At 41.2% G+C, this 19,409-nt stretch overlaps 1 protein-coding gene and 1 long non-coding RNA gene across 3 annotated transcripts in view; one reads left to right on the forward strand and one right to left on the reverse strand.

Moving 5' to 3' along the window:
* Nucleotides 1-1,116: 1,116 nt before the first annotated feature.
* Nucleotides 1,117-2,383, reverse strand: LOC137153913 (uncharacterized). The gene is made up of 2 exons (XR_010919946.1): nucleotides 2,119-2,383; nucleotides 1,117-2,001 (listed from the first exon to the last, which is right to left on the reverse strand). It is a non-coding gene; the product is annotated as an uncharacterized lncRNA (long non-coding RNA).
* Nucleotides 2,384-10,691: 8,308 nt separating this feature from the next.
* The window catches only part of LOC137153133 (phosphatidylinositol-binding clathrin assembly protein-like), a 42,635-nt gene continuing 33,917 nt past the window's right edge, over nucleotides 10,692-19,409 (forward strand). For both annotated transcript variants that reach the window (XM_067548204.1, XM_067548205.1), the window contains exon 1: nucleotides 10,692-11,176. In XM_067548204.1, the coding sequence (XP_067404305.1) occupies nucleotides 11,047-11,176 (130 nt within the window). In that variant the 5' untranslated portion in view covers nucleotides 10,692-11,046. The remainder of the gene's footprint in view (nucleotides 11,177-19,409) is intronic.

The following is a 19,409-nucleotide window of genomic DNA, read 5'->3' on the forward strand; positions in this document are numbered from 1 at the left end:
AAGACGCCAAAAGGAATCATTATTTCTACCTTTTAACAGTGGTAGGAGATAGTCAATCCATACCTGAGAGTAGCCCTTTGCCAGGGTTATTGCAATCTCCACATGAAATTTCTCACCCCCTCCCTACTGCCCTTACAATGCTGGAACATCCATCCGCCACCCTTGTTGGGCTCTGTTTAGATGAGAGTGATTTTTTCATCAGAACAGGCTAAACACAGATCTGCTGCCATTTGTTCGTACAATCGAAGGACATTTCATTACTCCTGCAGTTAACACAAAAGTGATTTGTAACACAATACCAGACATACTGACCATTTCCCATCATGCTCAGCACCTACTGTGCTTATGCAATATGCTGCGTACTTAACTGTACTTGTGCAAATACAAAGCCCATGCAAATAAAGTGCCGCCCCCCTGTTCAGCTGCTGAGCAGGGGGAGTGCCACTCAGACCTTGCTTACATCAAAAACAAGCAAAAAGGCTCAGGATAAAATACACTCACTAGGAAGTTGTTACTAAAATATAGTATTTGTAAGCACTGGGGTGGAGCATAGGTCGAGGGTTTCTTTTATTTCTGAAATTAATAGCTGCCATGGCCAAGTCTAAAAAACAGAGGTCCTTGCTAGCCATGTTGTTTGTTCTTCAACTAGGCTGAATATTTTACTTGGAAAATGTTGACACAATAGTTTTCTAGACAGATGAAACAATGCTGCAAATCAGGAACCAGATCAGCAGTTGATTTGAGACATGTTCAGTAGGCTTTGCAACTCGATTGTAAAATAATAGTTTGACCACTTCCTGCTATGATGCTTACTTCCTGCATGTGCAATACACAAACATTCAAAGGCCCAAGTTCAGAGGTGAATGTAATCAAGTTGAAATTGGTATAGAGGGACCAAAAAGAAGAGTGTGGCAAGAAAAGCACCTAATGAGGACTGTGCAAGGTAAAGACACTCCTACCTCTCTGTAAAGTACTCATTTCAGCTCCTTGGAATGTAAATTACAGCCTCTTAATCTTCCTGTTGCTCATTTACATATTGGTAGGTGGCTGTAAATAGCTTAAAGTATCTACACTAATTGGAAGTAGTTCTACACTAACTGAGCATATGGGAGTCTGAGAGTAAGGGAATCCATTTACACTATCTTAAACAGCCCATCTTACTTTGGCCCAAAGACCTGACAAGCATCTTGGTACCCTGCGGTCTATCAGAAGACTTAGGCCCAGATCCTCCAAGGTGTTTAGATGCCTACCTCCCATTGAAATCAAGGAAGTTAAGCTCCTCAATACTGTTGAGGAGCTGGACCTCTTGGCCTCACTGATACCAGCTCAATTAGAGGAAAAAAGAAAACGCTTTTAATATCATTACCTCGTTAGCAAATTGCTGCTGCTTATCAGTAGGAGACAGCAAAGCTCTTCTGGCTGTATCATGTCATACCAACTTCATATTGACTTTTATTGGCAATAATGCTTAAAAACTATTGCCCTGATCAATCAGGACCATGGTGAACTGAAAGTGAATGTCTCTCAACCTTTATTCTGCCAAGGCAAATAAGGAGGCCTTGGTTGCTCCTCTTGTACCCTCTTAGGGTTTTTAGTTAGTTCATTATCTTTTCATTTGATGGACTCTCTTTAGTTGTGACGATGGCTGATATACTGAAGAATGTGGTGATAGCATGGAGGAAAAGAATGAAGCATCTCTTTTTTTTTTTAATTTTATGTTTGCTATTGGAAAAACGTGTTTAAGTGTTTCGCTTGACTGAGAGCAGACTGATCAGCACTTTGTAGGACTGAGCCCTGAATCTTGTCCTTGGCATTTGATTTTAACCTTTCTTTAAACCCAAGTTCATAGGCTAACATTCTGCTTTCAGCTGTATCACTACAATCCCTCTGAAGTCAGTGGTGTTACAGGTGCACACATGGGAGAGTAGAATCCGGCCTGCTCTCTGTACAATTTTCTTTAATGACATTTTGCATGAACTTGCAGCTGCTTCTATTCCAAACCTGGAAGATTAAAACAAAAGTTACTTGACATTGTGGCAAGCTGTGCCAATTATAACAAATCTAATTACTGTTTCTTGATCAGAACAGTAAATTACACTGGCCATACTTCATTCTTACACTTGTGCTGTTTGCATAGGTAATTTGCAAATAACAGTGGTTGTCATTTCCTGTTTGCCTGAAGCGATGGTACCGTTCATACTTTTCATCTCATCAGCCGCCTGCCTGCGTGAGCTGGCAAATAAAACACACCAATTTGAATACTAAACAGGAGGAAGCATGTGTATTTGATTATCTGGATATTTAGGTCATACTAGTGCAAATTGCTTTTAGTTCACCAAAATGTTTCTAGGATACTTTGCTCTGGATAGATAACACACTGAGCAATATCTCACTCTACTCAGCTGTAGTGCCAAATACTGTAACTCTGGATCATCCCTTAATATATTTAGAGGTTTGCTGAACAGCATCTGTATAACACTGATCAGCTAACACCCTCAGGCTTTTAAGGTGGAATGGCTGTGATGTGTCACACAGCCTATGTTTGTCTGTCAGCTGCTGTACTTTAAATAACTTCATTTTCCTTATTTTGGCTCTCATCTATATTCTCTCTGGTTCTTCTTTACATTATTATCTATGTTGAGTTCACTTTTCCAGCCTCTCTCTCCTTCGTGTCTTTTAGAGTTGTAGGAAGTTCAGCAGCTTCTTTTCACAGGGGTTAACGTGAATATTTTATTCATTTTGGATGCATGGGGATTTGTAGCCCCTACTTCTTGCTTTTACTTTGAAGCTCCAACTCCTAAAACTCAAAGACACACAAAACTATGAGCTAGGGAATAGCCTTTTCTGCCCCAGAAAGTAGTAGGACCCCTTTTATCTTCCGTAGGGGGCAGCCTCCCCACGCCACACATTCAAGAGAAGTCAGTTGGCTTCATCTCTCCTGTATCTTCAGATGCAGCTGGCTGTCCTACTCTCCTCTCCTGCAGTGATTTGCTTGCAGCTCCTACACCTCCTATTCCACCACACACACTATAGAAACCATCCTCATAGAAATGTGTTCCCTGCCCACTCCAATTCAGCAACCAGGAGACTCTATATGAAGAGGGAAGGCTGATTTATGGCACTCCAGGATAAGCGAATACCCTGTGCTTACTGGCCAGTAATACTTTGTAGTTCCCTGTCCACAGTCTCTAATATGACCTTTTTTGTTCTCTGTGTCTTCACATTTCTTCACATCTCTGTTCCTCTGCTTAAACTACCAGCCACTATCATGGCAAGTTAGGAAAGCTATACTCTTTCTTCCACAACATGTAACTTTCATTCCTGTCAGATTTATAATAGTCTCACAGAATCCTACAGATGGAAAAAAAAACCCTGTCATATTGTCCATCCACTTTGTTCCTTATGTCATATCCCCAAGAACCCATTAGTTCTGAGTAAATTGCAGAGAATTGTCAAAGGACTGGACCTAGAAGATATGACAGTGGCATCCTTTTTAATCCAAGTTTATCTGAAGACTCAGGAAGAGGCACTGACTTTCATTCATGATTCACTCACCCTTAATCTTTTAAAGTTAGTAATTGTTTTGACTTTTTATTAAATGTACTGTTCAGTTGTACCTCCTCAAGCTAACATGCTGCTATTTTCCCATTGCTATAAATATCATGTACAGTGTGAAAGACAGGAAAGGTCAAGAGGGAACCTGTGAATGGTGACTCTGCTACTCTTGATGAAATGAGGTCAGGAGTATTACAGTTGATCCTAAAAGGTGAGAAGTGTTAGAACAGAATGCCATTTGAAGCATCTTTCACTAATCAATCCACGCCATGTGAGGCGGCATGTTCACTATTCTCTGAATAATACTACAAAGAGAGCCAATACTGTAAATAAGTGTTATTGCCTAATCGCTGCATTACCTAAAACATATTCTGTTCAATACATAGGAGAGTATGTCAGCCTGTTTTCTAATGAGGCAGCAGTCGTTTAGTTTAATAAAAGAAGAGGAATTATTCCTTTGTCAATCAGTACCATGGAATTGCACATTGGGTGCTCAGCATCAAAGCCAATGCTCACTCTAAGTTAAAAAAAAGGCACAAGAAGTGTCAGTATGGATTATTTTTACTTTAAGAATAATCAGATTAGTTTTCCTTCCCAAGAAAAAGAGACAAAGTGTTATCATCACACAGAGAATGAATCAAACTGCTTTTTCCTTACACTGCGGTAAATTTGGAGTTACATTGTATTTACTGCTACTAATGGATTCACTGCCATCACCATTTTTATTATTTTTATTCTGGTGGTGTCCACACAATGCTAAGCATTGTCTGAATGCACAGGAAGACACAGACCTTGTCCTGAAGAGTTTACATAATCTAATAAAACAAGGAACATATGAAGGGTGGGGCAGAGGGACACATTAAATGCATCCATTTGTAACACATTACATATTCTTTTAAAAACTAATGTAAACACCAACTATCTCTGACTGTCTGTGACGGAGTGCTGGGAATCAGCACCTGAATCAGCACTCTGGTTTAACCAATTAGGCCCCAGGGGACAGCCTGATTAAGGAGAGGGTTTCCTGATCACTAGATCAGATTGGGGCTGGGTAGCTAATGAGCCTATTAACCAGGAGACTGAATAAAAGAGCACACCAAGGAAGTGCTGGTGCAGGCTAGCTGAGCCTGATAAAGGAAGTGCTTTGTGTAGAGAGACCCTCTCCATCCCTAGGGAGAAGGGTAGTTAAGCTGAATGACTCTGTAAATAGTACGGTTAAATGGGTATGTATAAGTGTCCCTAAAACCCTTTTGTGAAGGACCTAATCCAACTCTTTTAAAAGTCCAAATTAATTATATCAACCTGTTTGGCTGGCTGTTAGCCACTATTTTGCCAACATTCTCAAAGAATTCTGCTCATTTAGAAAGGCAATATATCCCTTTACTTTAGACACCCAGGCTTGGGAATGCTGGCCTAAATCTACAGTTTTAAAATTACAGGGAAGTAGTGTAATGTACAAAGTCTGAGAACTCTGTTTGCATACTGACTGTATGTTTCAGATTGGAGACATTCTGGACCTGTAGAGTTCAAAAGTCTTTTTATTGGGGTTAGATACCAAACTGGCCATGGCTTTGTTCATCTCAAAAGCACAGACCTGATAGAAAATTAATCTATCTACTTTTGCTGTGTTATATGTTCTTATAAACTGATACAATCACATCTTTTGGTGGGCTTCCTTATTAAAGTAATAGTTCAGAATGCTACATATTAAAATAATTATACTGCAGTATTTACAGCATGCTGTAGTATTTTTTAAATAGGGTTTAAATTTGAAGGCTCACAACTAAAGTCAAAAAGATGCAAGTTTAAGGGCTTGTGGTTAAGTGCTCAACATTATAAAATACAAACTTTGATTGACTGAATCGAAAGTGCCTTACCTGGAGGCATTTTAGAAATTATACAAAAATTCTGTCCACTGTGTGTGTTGCTGACACTAAAAGAGAGCCAAGGTTTGAAGCAAAGAACTACAAAACAGCTTCCATAGCTGGAGATCTAAGGACAGGCTCACTTCTTGTCTACTATGACATTTGCAAGCATGGCTTAACTACATTTTTTTTTCTTTCTTCACAAAAGGAATTATACAAATTGCTTTTACACATTGCAACAATAATCATTGCAAAGGCTGAACCCATCGAATTCTATGATACTGAAAATTCCCAACTGCAACACTACAGAGAATTCCTGAGATCCTCACTCAGGCGCAACTCCCATTATTTGTCAATGAGAGTTTTGTCTAAGTAAACAGTGAGTGAAGCACGATTTTTCCTCATAGGACAAAAGCTGAGAAAGTTAATATGTGGCCTACCATAACCCACATACTGCTATGTATTGGAAGTACCACAGACATTTTAGATATTCTTAGCTCTTTAAAAATAAATAGAGTCAAAGACACCAGGTTTTGTGTTTTGTTGCAAACATAACCCCAGAAACATGGCTGATTGGGATATAGAATTCCTTTATTTGAACCACCAATGTTCAGAGGAGTTGGATAAAAGGTTTTGTCCCATCTCAGCATGGTCTGGTGAGGCTTAATACTCCCCACACCTTCTGTTGGCCCTCTAAACTACAGTGAATTTTGCCCTCAGTATTTTGGGCCATTGCTAGAGCACTGTATTGTTTTCATAAGACTTCAAACTCAGCAACTGCAATTTTTTTTCTGAGGAATTTTTTTCAATGATGAGGATGGTGAAGGGACTGTCATCAAGGTTTTGATTGAAGGTAGGTTTTAGGCTTGGGTGCTTTGGCATGATTTCCCTCAAACTTTACATAAATCTGCAGTTAACTGAAATTGTCATTGTCATGGCAGCACAATGCAACCTCACACCACAACACATGCGTGTGCACTTTTTAATATTCTTCTTTATCACTATACACTGTAGGTTGTCAAACATTTGCCCTTCATTATACTTGGTTGGATGTCCTTAACTGTGATGAGTTCTCCATATCACTCTACCTTTGTGGTAACTTTGTTTACCTTCCTGCTTATGTGATCCTACAGGTATAGAATTTCACCCATTCAAATATCTCCAGTTTACTAGCAAAATTATCTGAATTATGTCACAGATGTAGAAGTGCATCTTGGGATCAATGGTTTACAGACAAAGTAGTGTGATCCACGCACCCTTTCTATTTATGCTTTCACTTGCTCATCAAGGCCAGGTCCTCCATTTTTTTTCATGTTAAAGGTTCCATTGACCACAGGATCTGTGGTAAATTGGAAAAACGCTTACTTGAACAGTGGAACATCCCAAATCTGTTCAGAGTTAAACTTATGCCAGATTCTCTTAAATGGTTTTTTTTAAAAGTTACCACCCTTTCCTTTATAAAGCAATGGTGTAATTTAATAATCATGCAATAATAATTTATTAGCATAATTTAAAACATCTGTATCCTTTAAAACACACACACACAATATGCTGAACAAATAAATGCAGAAGCTAAGAAATACAACTGGATAAAAGAAAATACACCCATGGTAATGTAAATACTAAGGCGTATTTCCTTTCAGTGCACCATTTGGACCTTGATGATTCAAGCTTTTTCTCAGCAGCACCAGTCTCAAGGCAAAACCAAGGCAGCTTGAGATTACCAGTTGCCAGAAGGACTAAAGAAGATTTCTTAATTTTTTTTTTCCTGCAGGAAGTGTTTGTCATCATTAACAGCAGTGATCATGTTTTTAGTGCATTTATGCCCTTGGGTTATATTAATCTTTCACCTATGGCAGGAATTCTATTTTTTTTTCTTTTCTTATAAAAGAGTTGGAACATTTTCTCCCTACACATGCATTGGATCACAGGACTGCTAATAACTCTGCTGCAATGTCATGCTGCTTTCACAATGTGCTTTGCATGGATTATTTTATAGACAAATACATAAATGTTTTCTAAATAGCCATTCTGGTGACCCTTATTTTGAATGTAAATTTCAGAGCAGGGACTGTCTCTTACCAGGTGTTTGAAGAGTTAGTTAGCATAATAGAGCCTCAATCCTGACTGAAGCGTCAAGGCACAATTGAAAAACAAATAATTCCTGGTGTGACGGTTATACCTAGTCACCATGGGACTCAGAGGAAGACTCCATAGCTCTCTGGTTTACCCTGTGATATCCTCAACAAGCCAGATTGGCTACAGGGCTGACCCATGGTTTATCTCCAAAGACCATGAGCAGAATATTGCCCTCAGTTATAAGTTACCACACAGCTCCTTCTAAGCAAGCACATTTATTCTTACAGTAAAAGCAGGCCAGAGAAAATATATTAAAGCAATAAAAAAACCTACACACATTCTAAAACATTTATCAATGGTCAACCAACTCCAACCTAGAACTCTGGTAGGTTTCAGTCCTTCAAAACCCACAACTGGGTTTTCCCAATGGTTACAAGTTTATAACCATTTACACCCAGAACTGAGACTGGGCCAGTCAGCCAATTCTTTATACAGCTTGGGCCTTTGATCTTGGCCTTCTGTAATACATGATCAGCAGACAAAACCCCTCTCCTTAAGGCATATCTTCGAAAGTCTGGGCTTTTGCATAACCAGAGTAGGGGATTTGATTAACCTCTTCCTAGGGATTCCCCAGGAAATCCACTTAATACTTATTGTCCCAAAAGCCCGTGCTTATTTGGCACCTTTTCAATATAGTCTTTTGAACTCCCAGGTCTCACAACTGTCACATCTTTCCCCTAGAGAGGTTACATATAATCCCAGCCCACAATAACACATAAACTTAATACAATAAGAGCTTTCAAGGATATTTCAGGAAATTGCCATATCCGTCAGTCACAACATATGCTTGGATGAACACATGGAGCTGCAGAGAAAACAGCAACGAACATTTGTTTTATAGGGAGGAAGGGTGTCCCCCTCAGCCTAACGTCAGAATTTAAAATTATTTTTGTCTTCTGCTGCACTTCAGCTGTGATGAGCAATTTTCGGTAATATGCTACAGTCTGATTTCTTTGTAAAAGCAATAAGTACCTTTTTCTGCTCACTAAAATGGCCAAAAAAAGTAAATTACTCATTTTGCTCTGGGGGCCCACTCCCACTCAAATCAATGGGAGTTTTATCACCGACTACCATTGGAGTGGGAGGAGCAGATCCTGAATCAGAGATTATCTTCAAAGACCTGCTTCTTCTCTCTTGTCTTACTCCAAGAGCTGCCATGTTTATAGATATAGACAGTAAAGTGTCCAAGACAGTCTTTCAAAATCACAACTAGCTGACCCATAGAAAGTGGTCCAAACCCCCCACAAACTAGACTGGTGAATTTCAGGCCCTGGTTTATTTTTAGAGTTCCACCCAACCCTCTGCAATATTTTAGCCAGCTGACCACCTGGTATAAAGACAGCAAGAATGGATGGTTCAAGGGAGTTGCTAATGAGTTACACAGCCTATCATTTCTAGACTGTTTAAATCCAGTGGCCAAATATCATTACTATCTGATTCATGGTTGATTGGTAACACATCTAAAATGAGTCTTTGGACACAGTCCAGCTGCTAATGGACAGGTGTCCATATCACAAAAAAAACACCATCACACTTGGCAGTAACTGCTCTCCTCTTGGCTGCCTCATCAAAGAACTGAACGTACATATGCAGTTAAACTACCATTTTTCTTCTTTTCTGACTAGATCTATCCCCATCTAGCTCCCATCCTGTTTGGCTTCCAGTTAAAATTTTAAAGAAACAGAACACATCCTCATAGTCAAGCCAATGTCAGATAGCTTCCACTGTGGTTAAAGAAAGGTTTTCAGTCTCCATGACTCAATTTATGCCCTCTGTGAAGGAATCACGCATGAAGCTCTTAGTATTTTTGATCATACAGAGACTCATAATAGGATCACAGGAAAGAGCCTACCAAGGGATCCAAATGTGTTCAGGTCAAAGTCTCCCCTTTTATATCAGTACAACTCCACTGAAGACAATGGTGTTGCACAGATATAGCTGGGTGAACTTGACCCACAGAAATTAGAGATGCAAATAAGACCTGTTAGGTCACCTCTTCCATCACTTTGACAATGCACAGTTGTACTTTCACTAGTGTTTTGTAATACTTCCCTCATCCACAGCAGGAAACAGAATGACAGCAGCAAGCAGGGTTTTTTTTCTTTTTTTAACCCATGAGGAGCAAAAATCAGATGAGGAGAGCAGACAAGAGAGCTAAGAAAAAGGACTTTTTTTTTTTCCTTGGAGGAGCTTTGCCATCTTTTCTAAGTTTCCCTGCAGGATCACTAACTGCAACACTGTGAACACAGCATTGCAACATCTTCATGCCACATCAGGGCAAGCATCATTTCATGACTGGTGTGCGGAGGCAGTCTGAAACTACAATTCAAGCCATGAGCCACATCCTGACCTGATCCATTTCCATGACTCAAATTTCTGAGATTTGGGGGATTTTTTTAAATTGTGCATGACATAGGGTGGGTGGACTCTTGAAAATCTAATAGGTCCTCCAAAACATCGAGATCAGTAGCACACCCCAGATCCCTTTACAAAACCCATGCCTCCTTCGCCAGCACTTGACCGGACAATGGTTTAAGTGGATGTTGCACCCATGACTCTGTCTCCCAGTCCCAGCAAACACACTGGTTTATTGCGTGCCTGGGTTCAGATCACAAAAGGCCACCCCCCAGCTGGCGCAGTGCAGAACAAAATGCAATCACGTTTCCTCTCCTGGAAAAGCTTCAGGGGGCAGAGATTAGAAGACCTCCCCTGGCACCACTTTCTGCTGCTCTGGCCAGGAGATGGGGGGAAGAGGCCCAGGTTAATTTAAACAAGTTACCATATGCTGTAGTGATTGTCTCTGAGGGGGCCTGGATTTGGGGTATTACTGGGGGGGGGGCTCCTGGAGTCCCCTGGGGGGCTGGATGGATACACTTTTGGGAGGGGCCCCCTAGGATGGGCAGGAGTATATTTGGGGGGGCCCCTCTCTGGGAGCACCCCGACAAGCTGGATGTCGGGTGTATTTTGGAGAAGGTCCGAGGGCCCGGCGTCAGCTCGACCACCGGCCCCAGCACCACTCCGGGTCGTCACGGCCGGTTCCACCTTAACCCGAGCGGAGGGGAGAGCCGGGGCGGGGCGGCCGCCGGGTCACGTGACGCCGCCGCCGACGCGGAGCCGCCGCCATTTTGTCTGGGAGTGGAAATGTGAAGGGAAAAGCCGGAGCCGAGCCCAGGGCAGGAGAGCGATCGGGGCGCGCGGCGGAGAGAGCCCCCTCGGGCCCCCCCCGTCCTGCAGAGAGCAGCGCGGCCCACTCGGGCCGGGCCCTGCGCGCAGCCCAGGGAAGGCGGCAGGGGGCTGGGGTAGCCTGGTGCCCGTGGCGGCTTGCTGGACCCCCTCCGGCCGGCGTACAGCGGGGGCCGCGGGGACCTTGGTTCCCAGGCGACGGGCTGCCTGCTCGCGGGAGTGGAGTGCAGTGCAGTGCGGTGCGGGAGACGGGGGGCAGGCCGGGGGGACCCGAGGCTGGTGAGGGGGGCCGGCGGAGCGGAAGATGTCGGGCCAGTCGATCACCGACCGCATCGCGGCCGCCCAGCACAGTGTCACCGGCTCAGCCATCGCCAAAGCCGTCTGCAAGGCGACGACTCACGAAGTGATGGGGCCCAAGAAGAAGCACCTGGACTGTGAGTATCACCCGGCGCCGCTTGGCTCCGGGCGGCGGGGATCGCTCGGTGCCGGGCCAAGCCTCCGCGTGCCCGGGGCGGGGGAGCATCACGACTCCCCTCCCGGGCTGGCGCTGAGTAAGCCGCGGTGAAATGCCTTGCCTCGGGCCCGGCGGAGGCAGCGCCGCGCCAGGAATAGGGCTCACGATTCCTGTCAGTCACCTGCTCTGACGGTTCGGCAGCGCCGGAGCTCCCTCCCCATAGGAGCCACATTGCTTCGCTTTGTGTCGCCCTGAGCTAATGGGGTGTGGAAGAGAGGCGGGACTGAGCCGCCCCGGCGCCTGGGGAGGGTTCTACCTGAAGCCGTGGCAGCCTCAGGAGCTGGAGCTGCTGCCCCCCGGCAAGCAAGTGAACTTTGAACGGTTCCGCAGGACACCTGCGTGTGTCTGTGTGGAGCGATTGTTCGTGCCTCGCTGCTGCCATTTGACTCCGCTGTGAATGGACAGCAGGAGACCTGTGTGCATGCTTCGGCTGTGTAGAAATAGTGTGACTTTTAAGACAGCAAGCCGATGAATATGGCAACAGAGGTACTGTCTGGGGGTCCTTCAGCATGATGAAATCCCCACCCTTTCGTTGCCCCGTGCCCAGATATGTTATGCCAGATTTTTCTCTTTAATTTTCTGCTGCCTGTGGTAGATTCAAGTTGAGTAAACCTGAGATCCATAAATTGCAGTGTAAGAGGAAGCCAGAAAATGGTGTGAGTGGGGTTTCTCAGTAGTCTGGAAGTTTCAACAGTTGAGTTGATCAGTGGATTGAGTGCAATACACTTAAAATAAAACTGAGTCTGATGTAATTCACAAAATGAGGAAATGTACATTGTCTGACATTGTCTTCAGCTTGCCACCACAGGAACTTCCACTCAGATTGTATTGTGTTCATCAGATTCCTTTGGATGTCATTTGATACAGATCTCTATTTAGAGGTGTCAGCTTTCCACAGGGATTTGTTTAGAAAGAAGTCCATGGTTTGAGGTGATTGATTTTTTTCTCTCTGGTTTTTTCTGCTATTAAGAACAAATAAAAAAGTATGATTCTGGCTGTATATAAGAAATACAGAGATATCATGTGAGTGGTTGTAATGTAAATATTAGTGAAAATGTCTTATTCATTGGACTTTTTCATAGGATCCATCATGCTATAATCTTCACTGAGCACACACTAGCTGCTTTTCAGTGGCTAGGCTTAAACCAGAGGTTCTCAAACTTTTTTTTTCTGGGACCCCCTTTGAAAATATTTCAGGCTGATGACCCCTCCCCAAAAAAGTGATGACCCCCTCCCCCCCAAATGCCATGCCACTACTTACTTCTGTGCTGCTGCTGAGGGCGGTGCTGCCCTCAGAGCACCGGGCCAGCAGTTGCTGTTCTCTGGCCACCCAGCTCTGAAAGGCTCTGGCTGTCAGTCCTGTGTAGCCATGGGCTGCACGGGGGCTGACAGCTTGCAACACCCCTTCCCCCCCAATAACCTCGTGATCCCTGGAGGGGTCCTGACCCCCAATTCGAGAACCCCTGGTTTAAACTTTTACTTGCCATTTGTTAATTGGGTCACAGGTGCACACAACTTTTTCTTTGTGTGTGTGTGTGTGAGTTGCAGATGCACAAAAGTTATGAGTTATTACAGCCCTAAGCTATGGAAACATCCTTTGCTCTTGTGCTTGAGCTGGCAGCTCATACTTTTAGGTCTGTAGGTCCCTGGTTCAATTCCTGGCATGTTGGCCAAGAGAGCAGCCATCACATAAGCAGGTAGGATATTAACATATATTATTGAATAGCTCTCTGGAACATCCATAAAGAATGTTTCTTAGAGGCGTGGTAAATATATTTCCTGCACAGAACAAAGTACTTTAGTTAGAAGTGAAAATTACTGTGGTCTCCTTCTGGTCCCTATGTGTACACATCACAAAATCACCACATCATTCAATATGATTTTTAATTATTACTCAAAAATGAATCCAGGACTAGTATATGCTTGTTGAGGGTTGCTACAGTTGTCAGGGACTAAACCCAGCTTCAGCACTGCTTTTCAAACTAATACTAAAGATCTCCAAATATACTCATATTTAAATAGTAAGAAAAATCACTTAATGTTAAGAGAACATTGTCATAGGGAAAGACTTACACATGTAGGGGGTGTGCGTGCGTGCGCAGTTGCATAGTGCTGTGGATCTTTAAGTTTATGTTGGGCTGCTGAGTAGTACGCTCACGTATTTAATCTTTGTTAATTTTTGTTAAATCAAGGGATTAGAGCCATGTGAACAGAAATATTCCATTTTTAATGTAGGTCATAATGTCCCAAAAGTAAATCAGCTGCTCTATTTTCATAAATTTAAGATACTAGACCAAAGTAAAATAACTTTTGCAGTGGTACTTCTGCATTCCTAGTGGATCACTGAGGTTCTCTTAACTTCCCCAATTTACTTTATTCTCCAACTTCTCCTCCCCCCACCCCTCCCCCCCATTTTATGTTGCGGTACTTAGATGGGATTAGATATCTTTTCTTTTGCAAGTCTGTCAGAATCATGCTCCTAAGTGCACACCTCTCTGCTTGTTGGCTCTGCCTTTAGTCTGCATCTTGTCTGATTGAATGTTCTGTGTCTGCTGACTTCACAATCCCTGCTTCTTTGTTTTCAGAACAGGGCACTTGCTTCACAACATAACTCTGCCACTAACAAACCGGGGAAAAATAAGCTGATCTCAAACTGGCTTTTAAAAAATAAATAAAACCTGTATCCAGGCTGACAACTTATACAGTAGGCAAAGTTTTAGCCCAATTTTTAAACATTTTCTATTGGTAGTATTTACCTGGGATTCAAATGACATTGAATTATTTGACTCAAACAGAAATTTAAAGAAACATGATCAAAGCCAAGATTTTTGTTTCATTTTTTAAATATACAGAAGTCAAGACATACCTGGGGAAAATGAAGGAGGGAAGAAGTTACAAAATATTTACCACTGGTGATTAATAACAGTTAACATTTACAATCTGTGAAGAGTATAAAAGTTTTAAATGTCATATAGGAACAGTTAATAGCACTGCAGTAGTACAACCAATGTAAAATTGTATTATACATTGCAAAATTAGGCCCTGATTCTGCAGTTCAGTCTGCACAGACAGATGTGTGCCTGTATACAGCCTCTTTCACTCATTGTGACTTTGTGCAGGCAGAATGGTCGTCTGCCTAGATCTGATTGCAGTCCCACAATTATGAGCAACCCTGTGGTAACAAATTAGAGTATATAGGGAGGAAAAGTCCAATGTTTTCTGTTTCATACTTCAAAGAAACTGGTAAACAATAGTGAGTAAAACAGTGGGGGGTTTTTAAATGTTCAGTACCTTGGCACTTCAAGATACTTGTTAAACAACTGCTTTATGTGAGTGACCCATATTAGGTTCAGCAGCTTATAAAGTATACAGTTTGCCCATACTAATAGCCTCTGTTATCAGGGGAACATCAGAATATACCTTTGTTTAAATATAATACTTCTAGAGAACATTCTAGGGGTTTCATGGTTACATTTTGGATTATTTCTTATCTTGTATGCTTATCTGTCTTTAGTTGTACAATATATTTTAGTGTGTTCTTTGAGTATCAGTACTCTTGGGCATTTCTGGTTTTTGTCTGAAATGGATTTTGGCACAAGAAAAGAGGGTGTAATTTTTTGTTACATGTGTAGAAGATGACTATCCAGTAAAATATGTAGTGATGCCAGTTAAATAGGTGATGCCAATTTTAGTTCGTGTTGAGACACCACCTATTTTTAAATGATCTTTTGTCCTGCCCATGGTGTCAGTCTAGTGTTTTTGCACAGTCTGTAATATCTTCTTTGTTGATCCTCTGCATTTACTCATAAAGGCATGTGTTGTCACTTGTACACAAAGGAATATATGCACACATCTAGTGCTTTAATTTCATTTTTGTACATGGGAGGGCCCTGATATAGTTAACACAAGTTCTTTTCACACTCCCAACATCACATAATCTTTCAAAAAGGATGGGAGAAGGGAATTCAAATACTTTAATGGATTTAGTTTTATACTAGAAGAATACTTTAATTTCTAATCTTTACCTCTTTAGACAAAGCCCACTGAAACACATACCATGCCATAAAAACAATTGAAGCACTAAACAATCCAAAGAATCTATATTGAAACAGACAAGCTGTGCTAATTTCCATTTAAAACATAGTCACTTCATAGAAACAACCTTCTTGCATTTGATTTCATAATTTAGAAATTTGTCACCAAATGACATGGCTGATTCCTGAACTACTTACTAGTTGCCGGAAAGCTGAGGGCATGCAAAGCCCATTGCAGTTTTGACGTAATCATCTTCAATATTTATTATTACATAGATTAACTATTTTAAAAAGAATATTAAGGTTGCAGAGTCAAGCAGTCTAAAACTGTTGTTTAGTGTTGCTGTGAGAACGGTTTCCAAATTCCATTCCAGAAATAGCTATATTTCACTTGTGGTGGAAGTGGTTCCTGTGTTGGTGGTTTGTAAAACACTTGGAGATGAAAGAAAGGTGTTGTGTAAATATAAAGTGATATTGGAGACCTACCGTCTTTTACTCGACTAATTTCATTCCTTTCATAACCTACAACATTTGTAATATTTAGTCCTATATTAAAATTGTGTCTGCCTTTTGTTCTGTCTCATTGTGCATGCATACTCACACATATAGATCACCAACTGTTAGAGGGAGGTGGGTATGTTAAGAATAGTTGACTGCCACAAGTTTACACAGATTTGGGTGTGTGGTTTTAGTAATACTTCACTTCTCCTAGTTTTTTTTCCCCCTTACAGAAACAAGTTCAACTCTTTAAGTTTCTCTGAAAATAACCTTTTTATAGACCAATCTATTCTGGAAATAGTTAGTTTTTCAAAATCATGAAAAGTGTAGCTGCCCTTTATAAAAGTATTTACCAGCTGCCTAGTGGAAGGTAACAAGTATTTCATAACCACAAGTATGCTAGGGCAGCAGGAGTTCAGCTGAAGGACAGCAGAATCTGGCTAATGTGTAACTAAGGCAATTAATACCTTGTATTTAGAGATCTAAAAAAACGTAGATAATTTGAGTGAGCTACAATACAGTCACAGGTTTTTTTGATTACTACATATTGCATAGCAGAATAAACGTTGTATCTTTGAAATGAATCTAATATTGTACAAATAGTATTTAGAGTAATTATTTAATATAGTGTTTTTAAAATCGTATTAAAGGGACTTCTTACATCAAATTTAAGTTTAGTGGAAGTAGGCTTTTAGCCTATAAAACACACTGAATATTCCATGAACTCCCTTTTTATTAAATATTCCGGTAGAAAGTGACATTCCTCAGTTGTCATCTCACACAACACTACGATGTCTGGATTGCAGTGTAGGGGAACCTGAAAGTGGAATTGCCTAGAAAAATGAATATTTAAGGCAAATTTTGGTTGATATAATGATTTACAAATTCTAGTTCAGCCAGAACCTGAAAACTAAGAGCTTAATCTTAGTTAAATCAACTCCCACTTCCTTCATTGGGTCTAAGTTTGTACCTTGCTTTGATCATGTAAGATGCTCGAGTACACAATACTCACAGTTTTGCTGTTAACTTAAGATCCCTGCTCATGTGAAAAGTACTATTGTATCTTTATTCACCACTGTGGGCAAGCTTCTGTCATCTGACAAAAACGCATCCCAAGATGGTAGGTTTGCAGGATGTCTCACTTGTTCAAAAGTGTGACTGGCTACTTATTGAAATGTAGGTTGGAAGGGACCTTGAGAGTTCATTTAGTCCAGCCCTTGTGCTGAGGCCCGGGACCAGATATACCAAGACCAGCATTGTCAAGTGTTTAGAAGTTTTTAAGAACAGGTTAGAAAATGATGGGGAGTTCAACCTCCCTTGATAACCTATTCCAGAGCTTACATATCCTTATAGTTAGAAAGCTTTTCCTAATATCTAACCTAAATCTTCCTTGCTGAAGATTGTCAATTACTTCGTCCTGTCTTTGTTAGATGTTCTCCTTTGTTAGGAGACCTGGTTACTCACCTCTTTATTACAGCCTTAACATATTTGAATACTCTCTGTCTTCTGTTCTCAGGACTCTGCTTGTCCAGTTTTTTAACGTTCCTCTTTGGTCAGGTTTTTCTAAGCCTTTTATCATTTTTGTTGCTCTCTTCTGCATTCTGTCCAGTTTGTCCACACCTTTCCTAAAGTGTGGTGCCCAGAACTGGACACAGTACTCCAGCTGAGGTCTCACCAGTGCTGAACAGAGCAGGACAGTTGCCTCCTGTGTCTTTTAAATAACTGATCTCTTTACTGTGATCTGTCCGTGCCTAGGACAGCCACCTGAAAATGCCAAGGATAGGGCAGGCTGCAAAAGGAGAGCAGATTCTCCTAACACTGGTGTATGACACTGAAGTCAGACTTCCCAGCCAGCCACAAACAATGCTTCTGATTCCCCACACTGGTTATCAAGAAGCGAGAATAAAAATATACACAGCCACCTTAACTGCATTTCAGTCTCTGGCTCCCAGTTGGCCACTAGGTCCAGTAAAGAGACCAGTTATTTAAAACGCTATGCTCTTTACCAAAAAGGTTTCTGCTGACCCCAAAGGGTCAGCCACAGTACCAGATCAATACAAGTTTGGATCTTACCCAAAATATCACGCTGCCAGCCAATCCTTTAGTCACTAAAACTAAAGGTTTATTATAAAAGGAGAGAAACAAACTATAAGATAAATGTTAAATGATGAAAGCAATCACATACATACAATTGTTTTGAAAAAGTCTATATTTCAGGTTTCTAGTAGAATTGTGGAGTTTGCAGGCTTGTATAGTCCCTCTGGTGTACATCCAATACCTGGATGGGTCTCAGTCCTTTGTTTCACAGCTTAACTTCAATTCAGTTGTAGATGAGTTGATCCAGAGGCAGGTGAAGACTGAAGACCAAATGGATGTGGTGCAGCTGCCTTTTATGTCCTTTGGCCTTTGCCATGCTGCTTGTGGAAATTGACAGGAATAAGATGGAGTCCGGGTCACCTGAGTAAGTCCTGGTGACTCATCAGGTATATCCCTGGCTTCTCCCCCTGGGCCCATTATACCTGTGAATTTCCTTAATGGGCCATTAAGCAGGCTAGTGCTGCAGCCATCCTGTCTGGGGTGTCGCCTAGACACAGCACAAGCTGAAATACAGATATATCAAACATATCCATAACTTCCATCACACATATAACACATGAACATAAACATCATCATCTTACTTAGCACATTATAGCCTTTCTAACAGTATCTGACATGGCATATCTCATATGAATTATTATGATTTTGACATATTGATGTTAAATAACACAATAAATGCCCCCCAATCCAGCCAGCATCACAACATGTATTGGTAGACTCCTATTTTCATAGACTTAAAAATGTATGGGGGTGGAAAACCCTAGGATTAAAGTTTCTCATGCAAGATATTTTGGCAGATTCTGGATATAATCAACTTGTCTACATTTGTTTGAGGGTGTGGGTAAAAAATAACTTTGCATTGTCAGGTCCTTTTTGTTTCCATTCAACTTTTTTATTAAATAAGGAATTTTAATTTTGGATTATTTTAAACTAAATATTTGGTCAAGGGTAACATAAAGCAAAAAATTAGTTTGTGTAGCAATTTTATTTTCATGGTATAAAATTGCTGGTCTCTACAGCCATTGGCCTTAACAGATCAATGTTATATCAGGTTTTTGTGCTGTTTTTATCTGCGGAATTATAGTTATTCTAAACTAAGGAAATTTCTACATCACTTGTTTTAAAAAAATAATCACATTTCTGTGCTGTACACAAATCTTTCCATTTTATGCAGGATGCTAGACTAATTCTGCAGGTGTTAATTTTATAGTAAATTTGCCTTTGACTCATATTTGATGACCAGATTTTGGGCAGACTTAGAAATTGCAATCATGTACCTTTAAAGGGAACGATTTTATTCTGTGCATCTTGTCTATGTTCTTTAATCACAAAACATTTGCAAAAGAGCTATGTAATGTAGATACTCATCCTGTAGTCTCTATAGTGGCAAAGTTTGTTAGGCGTTAAGTGGGAATCTTGTCCATATATAAATTTCAGGATTGGGACTCATTCTGTTTGTAGGGGGTGTTGGAAGTAAACAGGTCTGCGTCTACAAAATGTTTACGCGTTGTGTATCTCTTTAAG

This window comes from Emydura macquarii, unplaced genomic scaffold, assembly GCF_026122565.2.
Source record: "Emydura macquarii macquarii isolate MOO-44397 ecotype Brisbane River unplaced genomic scaffold, CSIRO-AGI_Emac_v2 contig_1253, whole genome shotgun sequence".
NCBI classification, from domain to species: domain Eukaryota; kingdom Metazoa; phylum Chordata; order Testudines; family Chelidae; genus Emydura; species Emydura macquarii.